This window comes from Candoia aspera, chromosome 8 (genome assembly GCF_035149785.1).
Source record: "Candoia aspera isolate rCanAsp1 chromosome 8, rCanAsp1.hap2, whole genome shotgun sequence".
Classification (NCBI taxonomy): Eukaryota; Metazoa; Chordata; class Lepidosauria; order Squamata; family Boidae; genus Candoia; species Candoia aspera.
The window spans coordinates 54,269,387-54,288,388 of record NC_086160.1 but is presented as its reverse complement, the minus strand read 5'-3'; the positions used below and the strand labels follow the sequence as shown (position 1 = coordinate 54,288,388).

General features: G+C 41.2%; 1 protein-coding gene and 1 long non-coding RNA gene across 5 annotated transcripts in view; one reads left to right on the top strand and one right to left on the bottom strand.

The window, feature by feature from the left end:
• Positions 1 to 9,444, bottom strand: part of LOC134502140 (uncharacterized) — a 28,886-nt gene extending 19,442 nt beyond the window's left edge. The window contains exon 1 of the long non-coding RNA XR_010068416.1: positions 9,331 to 9,444. This is a non-coding gene — a long non-coding RNA (uncharacterized LOC134502140). The remainder of the gene's footprint in view (positions 1 to 9,330) is intronic.
• Positions 4,468 to 13,980, top strand: GAR1 (GAR1 ribonucleoprotein). Of its 4 annotated transcripts, none has more exons than XM_063310325.1 (8): positions 4,468 to 4,536; positions 7,364 to 7,544; positions 7,631 to 7,785; positions 9,100 to 9,159; positions 9,871 to 10,006; positions 11,111 to 11,185; positions 12,185 to 12,243; positions 13,723 to 13,980. In XM_063310325.1, the coding sequence occupies exons 2-7, from the start codon at positions 7,373 to 7,375 to the stop codon at positions 12,196 to 12,198; spliced, it is 612 nt and encodes a 203-aa protein (XP_063166395.1). In that variant the 5' UTR covers positions 4,468 to 4,536; positions 7,364 to 7,372; the 3' UTR covers positions 12,199 to 12,243; positions 13,723 to 13,980. The 4 variants fall into 4 exon arrangements, with proteins under 4 accessions (XP_063166395.1, XP_063166396.1, XP_063166397.1 ...); XM_063310326.1 differs by lacking the exon at positions 4,468 to 4,536 and adding an exon at positions 4,555 to 4,665; XM_063310327.1 differs by lacking the exon at positions 4,468 to 4,536 and adding an exon at positions 7,127 to 7,217.
• The last annotated feature ends 5,022 nt before the right edge of the window (positions 13,981 to 19,002 follow it).

Sequence of the window (19,002 nt, the reverse complement as noted above, 5' to 3'; positions counted from 1 at the left end):
CAAAATTGAACAGCTGCAGTTTATTCCACTATCCTTCCTTCCTTCTTCTGTAACGATAGAACCCATAGCTTGAGCATAGACCACTATCTTGTTCCTCTTGCATGGTTTACTATTTTAACTAATGAAGGAGCAGGTGTTTTAAAAATAATTTTGCCCTATTGGATTTTTGAATTAAAATATTTTTAAGTCCAAGCCCACTGACAGAATCACTTTCTAGTTCAAAATATACTTAACTGGCAATAAAGCCTCATGAATATGTACTTGGTTCTGAGAAGATAAACTTAACCTTGGACTTGACTTTTGTCACTGAACAGTTATGCATGTGGAAAACGCAAGACTCCCTACATTCTTCCCGTGTTTCCTGGAAGGATTGTACTAACAGTAATAGGGACCAGAATAACAAGTTTGGCTGCATTCTTTCTTTTATAAATATGTGTCCATGGTACTGAGTTTTTTATTTATGTTTGTTTCAAGTCTAGGGTCTGGACTAAAATCCTAATATTCACATTTCTATTTAATCTGCTTTCTTGAACCTATTTCCAAAGAGATAAATAGGTTTTCTATTGCAGCAGGAACAATAGGGAAGCTTATTTTCTTTTTGATGTTACTTTGTTTCTTTGTTTTTAACTGCTTTAACCATTTGTAAACCACCCAGAGTTGCTGGGAATCAGGCAGCATATAGATTTAATAAATAATAACAATTCTGTCATGATAATCAATAATAGAATCTTAACATTACTATTATTATTTATTTATTTAAATTTATTGTCCATCCAACCCAGTGGACTTTGAGCGGCACACAAAACAAAACAATACAACCCCCCCCCCCCCTTAAAAACAACTAAAGATATCAAATCAACAGGCAGCCTGGACTAAAATGCTCTAATAACAAAGTAAAACAGGGGTCATTAAAGAAATAACAAACATCAACCCCAGGCCTGGGACCAAAGTCAGGTTTTCAAAGCTCTCTGGAACCCCAGGAAAGAGGGCGCTGTCCTTATCTCTGGGGCAAATGCTGTTCCAGAGGGTGGGGGGCACACTTCTTGTGGACTGAAACCCACTTCAGTAAATGCATGGAATATTATACCAAAGAAGGAGGATAGATACATTGATGATGATGATGATGATGATGATGATGATGATGATGATGATGATGATGACGACGACTTCCCAATGCCAGGCAGGCAGCAATGGTCTTGGTCTGGGCACTTTAGCCAATCAATGCTAGAGAGGCATATTCTGTGTCCACCTGGATTCTGTCAGAGAGTTCTGTAATTGATACTTTCCCCACCCCACCCCAGCCCACTCTAACTCTTTTTCTTCAAGGCTTGACTAGGCAGGGCTTTATAATTTAGTATAATCCTTAGACAAAGTGCAGAGATTCCTTGGTACATGACAAAAAAAGAAAGAGCAGCTACAAAGAACAACTAAACAGTTCTGAGTTAAACAGGTGTAGATGATGGATTAACTGAGTTTATATTTGCATATATCAATGTTTCTTATCAGTGTAGGGTTTTTTTTTAAGGTGTTTATTTAGAATGGGCTGTAAATCATTAATGATACATTTCTATGGTTGCACTTGAAAACTATGGACTCTTATTCACGGCTTCATTAACATGTTATCCTCCAGTCCTTGAGCTGACAGAAAAATATGTTGGCCTAACTTGTGCTTCCCTGATAGATCAGCCCTATTTGGCTTGGTATCAAGGGCAGCAAGTGGTGTTGTCCATACAGTTTTAATATGGGGCACGTTAAGGAAATTGGTGGATCCTCCTGGCTTCCAGAAGAAAAGCAAACAAACCACCAGATGCTATTCTTAACATGTGGCACAGCAAGGTTGGGCAAGCATAGGGAGATGTCTGTGATGGAGGGTTTAGCCATCTTTCATACTGCCCAGCTTATTTAACTGAAAGCTTACAGGCACTGCTTTCCTTCCCTAGCTGAAAAAACAGCAGCAGTAGCAGCAGCAGGAGGTATGCCCTATGAAACCCTTGTCAGAAGTAGCAGAAAACCTGTAATGTTCTGCCAGGAGACAGTGCCAGCAAATACAGCTGGCAAAACCCAGCTCTCCTTCCCAGTTTAAACTGACCTTCAGTATGAGAGGAGAGCTTTTCCAAAGAATACTAAGCCTATTCTTAAAAAACAAGTCTAGTACTCTTTTAAAAAAGAGCCTTACATCCAGATATATACTGTATATTGGGTGTGGGTTTAAATAGACTATTCAAATGTATCAGTCTGCTTTTTTATTTTTATTTTTACTTTATTGTGAAATCCTTTATTTAAATCTCTTAATTATGGGTTTCTATCTCATGATTCTGAACAAATATGGTTGCATGATGCAGTTGCGTACAGTGGATTTTGTGCGGTATTCTGGATAGAAGTGTCAGATCCCTCCGATCAAAAGGTTCACAGAACTCCTTATTGAAGCATCTTCCACTATTTTCTTATCACTGGTCACACACTCCGTGTCGCCAGATGGGAGGAGGTGCTGGGATGGAGTGTGAATTGTATTATTATGGCTAGGGAATTATGGTGTTCACAAGCAAGGCCAGAGAGTGGAGATACACCAGAGACGCCACCTGGATTGGGAAGCGGGGTGACATACTTTAGTGGGAAGAGGGGAACAAAATAATTTCGTGAATGTAGTTTTAAATGTAGGTTTGAGCGGGAATTCTCCATTCGCAGCTTTGCTCTTGTGCTGGTCATTTTGCTTCATTAAAACAGTAAAAGGAGCTTGGTCTCTTGACTGTCATTGTGTGAATGCTTGAATGTGCCAGTGCTTACAAGAAGCTTGATTCTTATAGCAGAAGTTGGCCTCTAGTATAAAGTAGTGCTTATAGCCCATTCAGTGGTATATTTATAGGCAGTGTCCAGAAACCAAATCTGTTTCATGGAGTTGTCTAGGGACACCATATTTGGATGGATGAAAAAGAAGGCACTCTGTGGAGATGATGGCTTATGTAAAATTTATGTTTGTTCTGTACTGCAAGAACACGCTGACTGACTTGTAAGCAACATTTGGGGTTGGTGAGTAACTGCTTGTTTCAAATATATGTTTAAGCATGAGTCTGTCCAAGTATACACCTGGCAAAGAAATAAAAACATGATAAATTTGATTTATTAAGGTAAGACTGAAACAATCAGTGAAGGATACAAGGGTAATAAGAGATACTGAATATGAACAGATGATTATTTGGAGTAATCAAGAGTGGATCTTGGGCGTGGGGGTAATAGGCATTTAAGAAAGAGGTGAAAAAATTAGAGTGAAAGTGCTTATAAAACAGAAGTGATCACATGCTAGAAGGAACATTTCAGAGATTTGTACCAGAATGATAGTGATGTCAGAGTAGGATTGAAATGAATGCATACTATGCATTCTATAAATATTAGTGCTAAAGAGAAAAACATTAAAAAATGGAAGTCATAAACATTTTGAGAATAGTAACACTGCAACATGTGTTAAGATCCAGCCATTCAAATGTAACATACTTAGGTATACATAAAATAATGCAGCACTGGAACACTAAGCCTAGGAACTAAAAGTAATACTTAATTAGATTTAAGATGTAAAGAACTGTAAAACCGATTACATGTGAATTCTAAAACTATTCAGTCTATCCTGCAGTAAATTAACAATATAAAAATAAATTGTACTGTAAAACCTAAAATTTATTTTTATTTTTCTACCCCTTTATTATTTTTATAAATAACTTGAGGGAAACGTATCTAATACTCCTTCCTCCTCCTATTTTCCCCACAACAACCCTGTGAGGTGAGTTGGGCTGAGAGAGAATGACTGGCCCAAGCTCACCCAGCTGGCTTTCATGCCTAAGGTGGGGCTAGAAGCAGGGCCGCAACTAGGTTGTGTGTCACCTGGGGCAAACATGGATTCCGCACCCATTTTGGCACTCCCCCCAGTACTCATTTTGGCGCCCCACCAGCGCTCATTTTGGCACCCAACCAGTGCAGCGCCCGGGGCACATGTCCCAGTTGCAGCCCTGACTAGAAGTCACAGTTACAATCAAATTCATTCATAAGACCGACTGATCAAATATGAAGTTATTTAAGTAAACCTAAATCAGTCATTGATGTACATTCAGCTGCTTGAAAATTTTCACTTCATTGTGCAGAGGAAATTAACATTTCTCAGACCGGCCTGGAGCATGTAAAAACAGGAAAAATTAGTCGTCTTTGAGTATTATTATAGAAAGAACAGTGTAACTGAACCATCACCACAAAGGCAGATTCAAATACCGATGAGAGATATTAGAGGTGTATCGGCTGGGGAATATGAATTTGCCGCTGTGTGCTGACTGTACCATGTCTCCGGCTGCAAAGCCAAATTACTTGCAGCACGTACGGGAAAAAAATTCTAAAAGTCGAAAGCGGAAACGTAGTCATTGCTGGGCGGTGTCTTTTGCAGAAGGTCTGGGATTGGTCGGGCGCGTGGCGCAGTTTTTTGAGGTCATCAGAGGTGAGGGGCGGCGTCGCTTTTGAGAAAGAGAGGTGGCCACGTGGGAAAGGGACGAGTTTTGGGTAGGTGGGAGTTGCGCGGCTTGGGACGATGTGACCGGGAATGGGAGCTGGTTTGTGCGGAGTTGGGGAGCTGCTCCTGCGTTGCGATCTTCCGAAGTCTCCTTGGCATCTTCGTAAATCGGAGAGTGTGTGCGTTTGGGTGTGATATACACACGCGCACGCATAGATCCCTGTGTGGTTTTTTATTTAGATTGTAACGTCACTTTTCTGGAAGTAAATTATTGAATAAAAAGAGAATCGGTTCTATAGGCAGGCATCTGATTGTACTCTTACAAATTATTTTGTTTTTGCGTGACGGCTTCCAGAGTGAAGCTCTTCACGAGTGGCACAGAGAATTTTAGTGTAGTACAGAATTTGATTTGACCCAGGGCTGCATCGTTTATTTAGCTTCATACGCGTTTTGAGAAATGGGAAAGAAAGGTAGTAGAAAGTAGGGCTCTGAGGTTCAGGAAATAATAGTTGTTTTCCCATTATCTCAGCCCCTCCTTCGTTGGTTAGCCTTGCCACTGGAAGAGACAGCAACCCTCACTTTAGACAGTTGAAGTAGCAAAATGCCACCAAGAGAGGTGGGTGGGCATTTTATATATTAATACTTGATGACCTGTAAAAAGAAGGGGATTTAAAAATTGCACAATATATTGCCAGCAGTCCATTGCTTTTTATTTGAATATTGAAATAGTATTGCAAAGGGCCATTTGGGATACATAACTTTTTCACGTGTGCAAGAGTAATATTCATAAGATAGAACATACTCTGAGAGATACGATAGGTTATTAGAGGGGGGACAGTTGTACTTTGTTGTTTATTCGTTTAGTCGCTTCCGACTCTTCATGATTTCATGGACCAGCCCACGCCAGAGCTTCTTGTCGGTCGTCAACACCCCCAGCTCCCCCAGGGACGAGTCCGTCACCTCTAGAATATCATCCATCCATCTTGCCCTTGGTCAGCCCCTCTTTTGCCTTCCACTCTCTCTAGCATCAGCATCTTCTCCAGGGTGTCCTGTCTTCTCATTATGTGGCCAGAGTATTTCAGTTTTGCCTTTAATATCATTCCCTCAAGTGAGCAGTCTGGCTTTATTTCCTGGAGGATGGACTGGTTTGATCTTCTTGCAGTCCAAGGCACTCTCAGAATTTTCCTCCAACACCACAGTTCCAAAGCATCGATCTTCCTTCTCTCAGCCTTCCTTATGGTCCAGCTCTCGCAGCCATATGTTACTATGTTTTTCTGAAACTCCCTGGCTTTTTCCATTATCCATCGGATATTGGCAATTTGGTCCCTAGTTCCTCTGCCTTTTCTAAACCCAGCTTGTCCATCTGGCAATTCTCGCTCCATGAATTGCTGAAGTCTACCTTGCAGGATCTTGAGCATTACCTTACTGGCATGTGAAATGAGTGCCACTGTTCGATAGTTTGAACATTCTTTAGTGTTTCCTTTTTTGGTATGGGGATATAAGTTGATTTTTTCCAATCTGATGGCCATTCTTGTGTTTTCCAAATTTGCTGGCATATAGCATGCATTACCTTGACAGCATCATCTTGCAAGATTTTGAACAGTTCAGCTGGGATGCCGTCGTCTCCTGCTGCCTTGTTATTAGCAATGCTTCTTAAGGCCCACTCAACCTCACTCTTCAGGATGTCTGGCTCTAGCTCACTGACCACACCGTCAAAGCTATCCCCGATATTGTTATCCTTCCTATACAGGTCTTCTGTATATTCTTGCCACCTTTTCTTGATCTCTTCTTTTTCTGTTAGGTCCTTGCCATCTTTGTTTTTGATCATACCCATTTTGGCCTGGAATTTACCTCCGATTTTTCTAATTTTCTGGAAGAGGTCTCTTGTCCTTCCTATTCTATTGTCTTCTTCCACTTCCGCGCACTGCTTGTTTAAAAATAATTCCTTATCTCTTCTGGCTAACCTCTGGAATTTTGCATTTAATTGGGCATATCTCCCCTATCACTGTTGCCTTTTGCTTTCCTTCTTTCTTGGGCTACTTCTAGTGTCTCAGCAGACAGCCACTTTGCCTTCTTGGTTTTCTCTTTCTTTGTGATGTATTTTGTTGCCGCCTCTTGAACAATGTGGCGAACTTCTGTCCATAGTTCTTCTGGGACCCTATCTACTAAGTCCAGTCCCTTAAATCTATTCTTCACCTCCACTGCATATTCCTTAGGAATATTAGTGAGCTCATATCTAGCTGATCTGTGGGTCTTCCCTAATCTCTTTAGTCTGATCCTAAATTGTGCAAGAAGTTCGTGATCTGAACTACAGTCAGCTCCAGGTCTTGTTTTTACCGACTGTATAGATGTCTGCCAGATTTTGGAAACAAAATTAAAACCTTTATTATGGTCATTGATCTGAAATAGAAGCAAGATATGATGCCTTATTTTTTACATGGTAGAATTATGTTTTACTTTAACATGACAATAAAGTTATGGTCTTCTAATGAAATCTGGGAATGATGATAAGTAAAATTTGATTTTGACTTTTCTGCACCCTTTGAAGTTAATAGGCCTGACAAAGCCACTATTTAATTCCAATATGTTGGACATGCTTATGCATCCAAAATGCACTGGTGTCACCTGATGTCTTATCCTACCCTATCCTATCCTAGAATAGTCAGCACAAAGAGGATTTTACAGGGGTTAAGAAAGTGTGCGATTTCTATGGCTGTAGTACACCCTAAAGGTATTACTTCAAGCGAAATTGTCTTTTGCTTTGATGTTATCATCCGCCAGCTGCCCAAGGGGTATTATGAAGTTGATAATAACACTGGTTAATGCATATAACTGGAAGTTCAGTTGATTCTGTAGACGTGTATCTTTATTGAACAGAAAGAAGAAATGTCATTTCGAGGGAGAGGTGGAAATAATCGTGGTGGGTTCAGTCGTGGCCGTGGCGGTTTCAACAGAGGCGGAAGAGGTGGTGGAAGAGGTGGATTTGGACGTGGAGGAGGAGGTCGCGGTGGCTTCAATAGGGGCAGTTATGACCAAGGACCTCCAGAAAGTGTAGTTAGTAAGTATATTGATTTCTAGAGGAAATGGAAGAAATACTTGGATGCCAGCTAACTTGATTTCTTAATTTAATTTTTTTCTTTGCAGTTCTTGGAGAGTTTATGCATCCCTGTGAAGATGACATTGTTTGTAAATGTGTCACTCAAGAAAACAAAGTACCTTATTTCAATGCACCAGTTTATTTAGAAAATAAAGAACAGATTGGGAAAGTGGATGAAATCTTTGGGCAACTTAGGGACTTTGTATCCTTTGTGCACTTTTGAATGCATTTTAATTCAAAGTAAACAAAATAGTTGATTTATTTATTTGTGTACATGAAAAGATAACAAAGCAGATCTAAAAGCTACATTTGAGTTGCCTGTGCTGCTGTATTCTGTCTGTTTAGCAGTTGGAGGATGAGCTGCTTTATGTTTTGGAATTTTGGTTTGACCAAACTTCTAGACTGGTAAAAAAAAAAAAAGTCAAGTCTTATTCAAGTTGAGCCCATTTTCCAAAGACTTCGTGGATATAGCCATTTATTTTTTTTGGTAACAATGAAAGTAAACCCTGGTTGCCTCCCACCCACCTTATAACTAGGACTGATCCCAGTTAGCTGATCCAGATCAACCAAGGACAGCATAGTGCTGGATGGGACCTTTACATTAATTCAGAAATGGAATACACTTTGTAATTGCCACTTTGTATTTAACATAGACACACCTTTTCAGTCAGTGTGAAGAAGGCCTTTGTTCCTTTTTCACAAACCCCAAAGTCATTCAAAACTAGTTACTATTTTGCTGGCTGATTAGATTCTAGAATTTATTTCTTCTGTCTGTATTTTGTAACATTTGATATGAAAAACCGCAATGTTTTCTTTTCTTGAGAATCTAACTATTTAGCAGTGCACACAAATCCTTTAGTCTTATATTCAGTTTTACTAACAGTAATGTTTTGGTTTGTTTTTTAACTTTGGGACTGGTAAATACATCCCTTTGGAGTCCATTTAATTCTCAATAGTCTGTCCTGCCCTTCAGAACTGCTGTATGATAGGTGATATGAATGGATCTCTCAGCCTCATCTGATCATTTTGACTTAAAAGGAAGTACATGCAGGCTAATCAACTTCTTGAAGAAAGTTAGGCTCTCTCCTTTGTTTAAGGACCTCCTTATGTTTCTGTGATGGGCATGAGAAAGGGATAGCTTCTCCCCTAAGCCTGTGCTGTAGTACTTTAATTTTCATGCAAAAAAAGTAGGGGGTGCTCTAATTCCAGCTTGGTTTCTCTCCATGTGTTAAACTCTAATGTCCATGATAGTTGTGGGGTTCTAAAATATGTAGCTTCAACATATATAGAAGGCATCAGGCTGGAAAAGACTAGGCTACTGTTTTGTTGCTCTTATGTTTCATATTATTTATTTTAATGATCAGTCCAAGGATGCTGGATTGTTGTAAATAGACCAAAAACGTCTTTTGTAGATTTCTGCCTGCTGGACTGTCATTAAATTTGAGTTTATTTTTAAAGTGATAAAAAGGCACTGTGTGAGGAATCTTGATGCAGTTTTCCTTAAGCAACTTTGTAGTACTTTTCAGTTAAACTGTCGGAAAACATGAAAGCTTCATCTTTCAAAAAATTACAAAAGGTAAGGTCTTGTTTATGTTCAATGTATATAATATGTAACCTTGCTTCCCATGAATCATTCATAAACATCGGTCTAAAATTCTAAAAAGGTCCATGGAAGTTTTACAGCATACTTGCTAGTGGTTTGTTAAATGCTGGTGCCGTGAATACCTATGGCTAGAACCTGGAAGACCATGAGTTCTAGTCCTCAGTTAGGCACAAAGCCAGCTGGGTGACCTTGGGCCAGTCACTCTGTCTCTGCCCTGGGAAGGAGGCAGTGGCAAACCACTTCTGAAAAACCTTGCCAAGAAAACTGCAGGGACTAGACCAGTCAGTCGTCAGGAGTCAACAGTGATGCGAAGGCACGCACTCCCCCAAGTAACTTACTACTTCAGTCACTCAGTATTCTAACTACTAAGCAATGGAATTTGCTGATACTCACTGCTGCATTTTGCTGCTTGATCTGATTCACTTTGTCATTGTTGGATTCACTGGGGCTAACATCCAAGAGCTAGCTCTGCAGCACCTCCGATCAGTAATCTGTACCTGCTCCTTTGATTTTCATTAGGGTAATAACTGGAGGTCCTTGTTTTGCAGTAATATTTTTTTTAAAAAATAAACTCCTCTTCAAAAAAATCTGTTCATACTGGGGAAGGTTATATAGGCTTTGTAAATTTGATTAATAAATAAAAGCAAAGGTTTGGCAAAGTCTAATGCTAATCTCCTCCTTCAGTTTTATATCGATCCAGCAAAATTGCTCCCTCTGCAGAGGTTTTTGCCAAGGCCTCCTGGTGAGAAAGGAGCTCCAAGAGGAGGGCGAGGTGGAAGAGGTGGGCGAGGTGGAAGAGGTGGAGGTGGGCGAGGTGGAGGTAGGTAGACTTCTTTCTTACAGTGGGAACAAATGTATACAATAATGGAAGAATTGTTTTTGGAAGATTACAAACAATATACTCCTGAAAGCTAGGCTTGCTCATTGGATTCAGGCAAAACCCCCAATGTGAGGGAGAGTGGAGTAATTTGGAGGGAGGCTGTAATTTATCCAGGGCAGAACAGAATGGGTCTGAATTTGCTCTACCCCAAATCTCATTCTCCATAAAGCTAACCTCTCTCTATAGTTTTGGGATGCTGCAAATGGTAATGCAGCGGCCAGAGCAAAAAGGAATAAACCCCAAAGCATGTATTGGTTGTGTAAAATGCCATAGTGGGAAGGGGAGTAGTGATTTCAACTGCCCTCACATCAGACTGGTCCCTGGTTAGGATGTCCATCAATCCCAGTTGGTCATCCTAGTCACAGTATTTGAACAGATGGCAGGATAGTAAATGGAGAGTTCCTTACTTGTACTGCTAGTTAGCTGGCCCAGCTAGGAACAGCTTAGTTCTTTTGTGAAGAAAAAACAGGCAGGTGCATGGTTTAAACACCGACACTATCTCTGACAATGAACTCCATTACCTCCAAGGAAGGGTCATATTATAATTTCTTATGAACACTGTCTATGCCCGCCTTTTCTAAATATCTGCCTGAACTTTGCCAAGGATATTCTCAGCAGAGGGTGCTATTGTTGCTGCACATTTCATTGCATTCTCTCCCAAAACAGCAACCAAAAAGATCTCATTTTTAATGAGTATGGATTTTTATGAAAATGTCATACTTTATCTACTCATAAAGACTTAGTAATTCTGACCTTATATTGCTGAAAAACAAAATTACAGCCATTTGTGTTTTATCCCCGCTAGTCTGTAGGAGTCATGGTTTTTCCCAGTCTGCTGTGGCTCTGGGAACTACTCAGATTGAATTACTCAGGGTGGATTATGCCATTTATGGAGCTCTGGATCCTTGTTCAGTATGGACTGAATGGTCTCTGCACACCTTGACTTATGAATTTATGGATGTGCTTCTGTTTTCTATCAGTTATTCTCACCCACTTGATGCTGTAAAAATCTTGTCTGTCGCCTCTACTTTTATTTGTTTGTAGGTGGTTTCAGAGGTGGTAGAGGTGGTGGAGGTTTCAGAGGAGGACGAGGTAGAGGTGGTGGCCGAGGATTTAGGGGTAAGTGTATTCATAACCATGCAATATTAGTTTTTAGAATAAGTATCTCTCATGCTGTTTGTTATGGGCATATTCAGCATTATCTGTGCAATGCTTAGTTTTTTGCCTCTCAAAGTAGACAAGTAGTGACTTTCAAACTTTAGAAGAAATGTAGCATTTCTTGCAAAGTAATCAGAGCTTCCTTATTAATCATAGAAGCTTAGCTTCCCTAATAGGTAGCTTGAACACCAGTACCAGTTGCAAAGCATGGGAACATGTTGCATGAATTTGTGATGTATTTCAGCATATATGCACAGTTTTATGCACAGCCATAATGCTTAAAGAACCTACCTGGCTAATTGGGAAGGAATATGTGTCCTAATACAGCCCAAAATACTACAAAACAATGTTATGGTAAATAAAGGACACCTTGGTAAGACAGTATAGAAATGGGTTTGGGTTGTAAAAAGTTTGAAAAGTACAGCCAGGAACAGAAGTTCAATCATCTTGGGGCAGATCCAGCACTTCAGGAACACCTAGTGATGCTGGGCTTCCCTTCAGACATCGCAGTATCTCTTATCCAGGTTTTAGCAGTAGTACATAGTTAGGAAACTTCTCATTTGTATTTATTATTATTATTACTATTATTATTAAATATTACATTTAATATTTGTATATACTGCAGACTGTCCTAAAGATATAGTACATTAGCTCATTCTGATTTCAAAATAGTGAGAAGCTCACAACGGCATGCATCAAATTAGAGTGTTGTGTTGTCTAATAAGCTTGGTGTGGTGGCTGGGATAGGGGGCTGTGATTCAGTGAGAGGACTGCTGGCTGCCACTTTTCTGGAAGAGCCTTCATACTTTGGATAGGCTACCAGCCCACTTTTACTAAAGGAATATTAAAATCATTAATCCAAACAGTTCTGAGGTAGCAGACAATGCTACAGCCAAGTTTTACACATTTTTGAGACGACATGTGGAAGAACTAATTTGTCTTACTTTGTTTTCATATTAGGCAGAGGACACTAAGTGGAGCTGCTGGAAACATCAAGATTATGGTTTCATCAGTAAAATGTAAAGAGAAGATTTCTTACGAACTTGAATGCTAGAAAAATGGGCACGATTTTAAGCATACAGTTAGCTGAAGGAGTAAAGTGTTACCATGCCAATAGTTCATGGGTTTTTCTTAATATGGGATAGTTTTAAGAAGAACTACAGGTAACTGACTTGCAATCTGTGACATTATTTGGAGGCATTAAGCGGAAGGTGATTTTTAAACTTTTTAAAGAGACTATTTTTAATGTCAATATTTTACCCCCTTGAACAATCAGTGAAACTCTAAATAACTTTAAAAGGTGCCTATTTAAAAATCTTAAAAATCTTTTGGATTTCTGGTAGTTAATTTTAAAAAGTAATTTATAGATCCACCCCAAAATGTATCAAAATATCTTAATTAGTTCCAATAGAAGAGAATTTATTTATTTATTTTCTATCCTGCCTTTATTATTAACTCAAGGCAGTTAACACACATAATACTCCTTCCTCCTATTTTCCCCACAACAACAACCCTGTGAGGTGAGTTGAGCTGAGAGAGAGTGACTGGCTCAAAGTCACCCAGCTGGCTTTCATGCCCAAGGTGGGACTAGAACTCACAGTCTCCTGGAGCCAATTTGGTCTAGTGGTTAAGGCAATGGGTTAGAAACCAGGAGACTGAGAGTTCTAGTCCTGCCTTAGGCATGAAATCCAGCTGGGTGACTTTGAGCCAGTCACTCTCTCTCAGCCCAACTTACCTCACAGCACTGTTGTCGGGAAAATAGGAGGAAGGAGTATTAGGTATGTTGCCGCCTTGAGTTATTTATAAAAATAATAAAGGCGGGGTAGAAAATAATAAATAATATGTAGTTCAGGTTTGAACTGTGTGCTCCCTGAGCTTGGTTGTTTGCTTGCAGGCATTTCATTACCCAACTAGGTAACATCACCAGGGCACTTGTGTAATGAAATGTCTGCAAGCAAGCAAACAAGCTCAGAAAGCACCACGGGCTCCACATCTTAATTAGGATTTGAAAGATAACATTTAATTTAACATTCCTAGTTGTATCAACCAATCTTGTTTTATAGAATAATGTCCAGTAGTCTTAAATTCCATTTGTTTGATGCTGGATGCGAGATGTAGGTATCTATATTTTGCATTTACCTCGCTGGTTTAAATGTTAAAATGGCAAGCATAGAAAAAAGTACTGTCAGTATGTGTGATGTCTGATTATCTAGAAAAGTATTTTTAACAGGCTTTAAAATAAAAAAATGACAATTCACAACTTGATTGGCTTCACTTAGGAGATAGTTAATTTAATGAGCAGCTCATACATTTTGTCCCTGGTTTGGAGGATAATGCATTTAATATGTATCTATAATAAGGCTGAGCAAACTGTTCAGAGGGCCTTTCATGAACTGATTTAAAAACACCTCCAAATCATCCATTTAGTTTAGTCAAAGCAGCTGGTTTCTGAAAGGCTCAGTCAGTGTTTTGATGCCCTTTTCTTGTTTTATGTACAGAAGATGCTTCTGAGATTGCAAGTATTATCTGTAGTTTCCTGAAAGAAGAAACCTCTAGACTACTTTTACTTTTCTATTCAAGCTCTGCTATGCAAGGTGTTCGCTTGTTCTGTGACATTAGGAAATGTATAGTGTGCTGCCTGTGTACGTGAGAATGGAGTGGCTCTCTATGTGCACATAAGGTATCCCATGTGCATATTATACTTGCTGATTTTCTGAAACTTGAAAATAAATTATTTGTAAAAATTCTGTACCATTCACTGTGAATGAAGCAATGGAAGTCCTTTCTAGAAAAGGAAAAATACAATGCATATGCGTTAATTATCCCTAGTTTTATAGCCTTCAGTTGTATTAGGTTACAACTTCCACATCCTCAACTATCTGAATGATAATTATTGGATTGGTAGTCTAACATATCTGGAGGTTACCAGTCTAAAGAAAGTTGTACATATTTACTCAATAATAATTCCCACTGTGTTCAGCAAGGCTTACCAGCGTCTAGCAGAATGTTTTAAAATGCAATCTTACCTTTTTTTCCAGCATTTTTTTTAGTGATTAATCTTTTTACAGTGTATTTGGTTCAGACTGCAACTTGGACTTGCTCATAAATTCCAAAGCCAGGTCCTCTAAAAGCAGCTTAAAGTATTTTCTCTTACATTAAATTTCCACATCATGTTCATCGACATACAAACATGTTTTATGCTGGACTTGCCCCAAAACAAGGAAAATAGATTTATGAAACAGGAAAAAGAGACATATCTCCCTGGCATAGATCTTACAAGATGACTGCTTCTGAATCTTCAGTATTCAGTATGGGACAGAAGTGTAAAAGGGTGATGAAGAAAGGAGTGAAGAAGCTACCAACAGAGACTCAAAGATCAGAAGCTGCAAAGAGAAAAACGGTGTGGCATAGGTTAAGTGTGAATTAGATCTCATTGGTTAGTGGAAAATGCAGGCACTTCCTCTACAATTTAACATTCAACACAAGAAATGATGGGGGAATAGTGAATTGGAATTTGAGGTACACAGGATGAATGCATTCTTTTCAGTTATGTTTGGGAAGAGACTTAAAGGTTGAGAAAGTTATTTTGTGATTTGCTATCCTGAGAACCACTAGTTAGATTTGAAGGCAAAAAATGTGCCTATGTAATTAAATAATATGGTATTTCTAAAAACATTGTTGAGCACAGAAATTTGTCTTGAGTACCAGACCTTAGAAATCTTGCAGATGTATTGCACATTTCCAGAGATGTACCATTTGATCCTGAAATGCTCCAGTTGTTGTTTATTCGTTTAGTCGCTTCCGACTCTTCGTGACTTCATGGACCAGCCCACGCCAGAGCTTCCTGTCGGTCGTCAACACCCCCAGCTCCCCCAGGGACGAGTCCGTCACCTCTAGAATATCATCCATCCACCTTGCCCTTGGTCGGCCCCTCTTCCTTTTGCCTTCCACTCTCCCTAGCATCAGCATCTTCTCCAGGCTGTCCTGTCTTCTCATTATGTGGCCAAAGTCTTTCAGTTTTGCCTTTAATATCATTCCCTCAAGTGAGCAGTCTGGCTTTATTTCCTGGAGGATGGACTGGTTTGATCTTCTTGCAGTCCAAGGCACTCTCAGAATTTTCCTCCAACACCACAGTTCAAAAGCATCGATCTTCCTTCTCTCAGCCTTCCTTATGGTCCAGCTCTCGCAGCCATATGTTACTACGGGGAACACCATTGCTTTAACTATGTGGACCTTTGTTGTCAGTGTGATGTCTCTGCTCTTAACTATGTTATCAAGATTTGTCATTGCTCTTCTCCCAAGGATTAAGTGTCTTCTGATTTCCTGACTGCAGTCAGCATCTGCAGTAATCTTCGCACCTAGAAATACAAAGTCTTTCACTGCTTCTACATTTCCTCCCTCTATTTGCCAGTTATCAATCAAGCTGGTTGCCATAATCTTGGTTTTTTTGAGGTTTAGCTGCAAGCCAGCTTTTGCACTTTCTTCTTTCACCTTCAGCATAAGGCTCCTCAGTTCCTCTTTGCTTTCAGCCATCAAAGTGGTATCATCTGCATATCTGAGATTGTTAATATTTCTTCCAGTGATTTTAACTCCAGCCTTGGATTCCTCAAGCCCAGCATGTCGCTTGATGTGTTCTGCATATAAGTTGAATAGGTAGGGTGAGCGTATACAGCCCTGCCATACTCCTTTCCCAATCTTAAACCAGTCCGTTGTTCCGTGGTCTGTTCTTACTGTTGCTACTTGGTCGTTATACAGATTCTTCAGGAGGTATACAAGATGACTTGGTATCCCCATACCACTAAGAACTTGCCACAATTTGTTATGGTCCACACAGTCAAAGGCTTTAGAATAGTCAATAAAACAGAAATAGATGTTTTTCTGAAACTCCCTGGCTTTTCCCATTATCCATCGGATATTGGCAATTTGGTCCCTAGTTCCTCTGCCTTTTGTAAACCCAGCTTGTACATTGGCAATTCTTGCTCCATGAATTGCTGAAGTCTACCTTGCAGGATCTTGAGCATTGCCTTACTGGCATGTGAAATGAGTGCCACTGTTTGATAGTTTGAACATTCTTTAGTGTTTCCTTTTTTGGTATGGGGATATAAGTTGATTTTTTCCAATCTGATGGCCATTCTTGTGTTTTCCAAATTTGCTGGCATATAGCATGCATTACCTTGACAGCATCATCTTGCAAGAGAATTGCTCCAGACTCATAAATAATTATGCAGGTAAATAAACTGAGGCACTAAAATGGATTCAATAAAATAATATTAACAGAGGGAAAACTCACCATGCAAGATCTGAAGTCAATTGTTTTTGTTTGCTGTTATCTTCCTATTTAGTTGGTTATGTACTATTTGTGAGCCAGGTTCAATTATAACCAGCCTCCATACTTTATTGTAGTTTAGACTACACTCTAGAGAGAGGTTATGGTGCTTTACAATAGCTTGGATGCTTTAGATGTGCATGCTTTGAAAACAATTTGGTAAAGATGCTATAGAATATGTGAGGAACACAAGGTGGCACTTCTTCAAAGGTGAGTATTAGAAAGAAAATTTGAGGAAGGAAATGCCATTGGGTAGAAAGTATTTATCTTGTGTATGTTACAGAGGGAAGTCCATTGATCTCTACAAGTTATGATGGAGTGTTGGTTTAGCAATAGAGATGGGGAGTTACGTAGTTTTCATTTCCTGCTTGTTGGGAACGGAATAGTCAGGCGGGTGCATTCTACTCCAGCAAGGCTACTCTTATCAACAGATGGACAACTGATACAGACAACTGATCTACACTAACCGTAGATGGTACAAACTTTGTTTTTACAGTCACAGCATTTATCACAATTTGCACTGTTAGGAAAATAGCTTCACAATTTAGAGAAATAGTTGTGTTATGGTACAACTCTCTGTATTGACTTTGGAGCAGGTGCATTGAAATCAGTGGGTGTCATGTTCGCCGTTTCAATGTCTTTGATGCATCGTAACGTTTCGCATGTCATTAATTGGATGCGTGTTTCATCTTTCTGGGGAGGATGGGAACGGTTATCTTTTGGCTTTGCTTTGGAATGTCTTTGTATTATCTACTGCGCTCAAGGTTACTTTCCCAGGCTAGCAACTCTGACGTTTGCTAGCACCTGTGCTGGGCGGGGCTGTTACGAGGGAGGCGGGATACGTTTGCACCAAGGGTTTAAGTTTGTATTTGGCGCGCTTTTGCTCATTCTCAGCTTTCTCTGTATTTGTCTTTAGTTCTCTAATCAGATTTCATTTAGCAGCCTCTTGTGAGTCTGAGTATTTGGGCTAGGGCAATCATTACATAAAGCTGAGAATCTAAGATCCTAACTCCGCTGGCCCCTGTCCAGGAAAGACAAGTGTCTAACCCTGTGAGGGAGAGAGCCCGCGATGACCGAACCCGACATCATGATGATGGAGGAAGGGGAACCGGACTCGACCGTGAGGCAGTCCGGCCGACCGTCCCAAGGTGGGGAGCTGTCAGCCATCCGAGAGGAGGCGAGCTCCGAGTTGGAGAGTGAAGCCGGGGGGCGGAAAACAGCCCTGGAGACCACCGTAACTTCTCCGGGTGAGCTGCTCACCTGGGATGAGACCCAAGGAGATGCCACGGCAGCGGGGGGCCCATCCTGGAGGCAGAGATACCCATTATCCCCCAACGTGGTGCAGGTGCAGCCAACGGAGGGCTCACCCACTCCGGATCGGATCCGAGTGCTGGAGTCCAAAATGGATTCGTTGGAGGCTATACTGAAACAGCTGAGCTTGGATGTGACCTCGTTGCGAGAGGTCCGGGAAGAATCAAGCCAGCGGCATTCAACCCCTTCTTCCCAGGGGCTGTCCCCGGAACGGTGACGGGCGGTGCGAAGGCGCGAAGGGGACCAGTCGGTCCAGATGGAAATCGCAGCATCGTCAGGGCGATTGCCCCGGGGCCCCGTGCCGCCCCGAGCCAGGGAAGCACAAGCCGCGGCAGCACCGGTGGTGGGGCGCAGCCCGGCGGGAGGCGGCATGCGAGACTTCCCTGTCAAGTTTGATGGGGACCCGACCAAACTCTCGTTCTTCCTGACGAACGCGAAAGCCTACATGGAAGAATGGGGGGCGTTTTTCCAATCGGAAAAGGCAAGGATCATCACCATTGCCACCAAACTGAAGGGGAGGGCGGCAGACTGGTATGTCCAGATGTGCCAGTCGGAAGCGCCTGAACTGGAAAGTCTCGATGAGTTCCTCTGGGCGTTGAAACAACACTTCGAGGACCCCTTAGCCAAAGAGAGAGCAAAGCGAGCCCTGAAGGAACTCAAGCAGGGGTTCAGATCAGTGGCCGATTATGCTTTGGAGTTTAAAGCGCTAGCTGGGAAGGTGGATGACTGGTCCCAAGCAACCATTATCGAGCTATTCAAGGATGGTTTGAATACGGAGGTGCTGCGCTGGTCCCTGGGGAGGGACGACCCATACACGCTGTATGAATGGATCCTGCTGGCGGGGAGGGCTGAACATGCCCAGGAGATCTTTGCCCAGCGGAAGACCGCCAAGTCGGGGCGGGAGGTGAAACCCAGCCGCCCATCGACCACCGGGGGGAAACCGGGACAACGACCCTGGGACGAGGAGCGGGAGAAGCGGTACGCAAAAGGCTTGTGTTTGAGATGTGGTAAGGAGGGGCATCGAGTGGCAGCATGCCCGAAGGCAAAGGGAGAGGAACGGCCCGGAAAACCGCCGGCAAAGTCCCCTGCATTGCCGAGGAAACAGAAAGCTGCGGTGGCTGAAACCGAGGGAGACGATGTG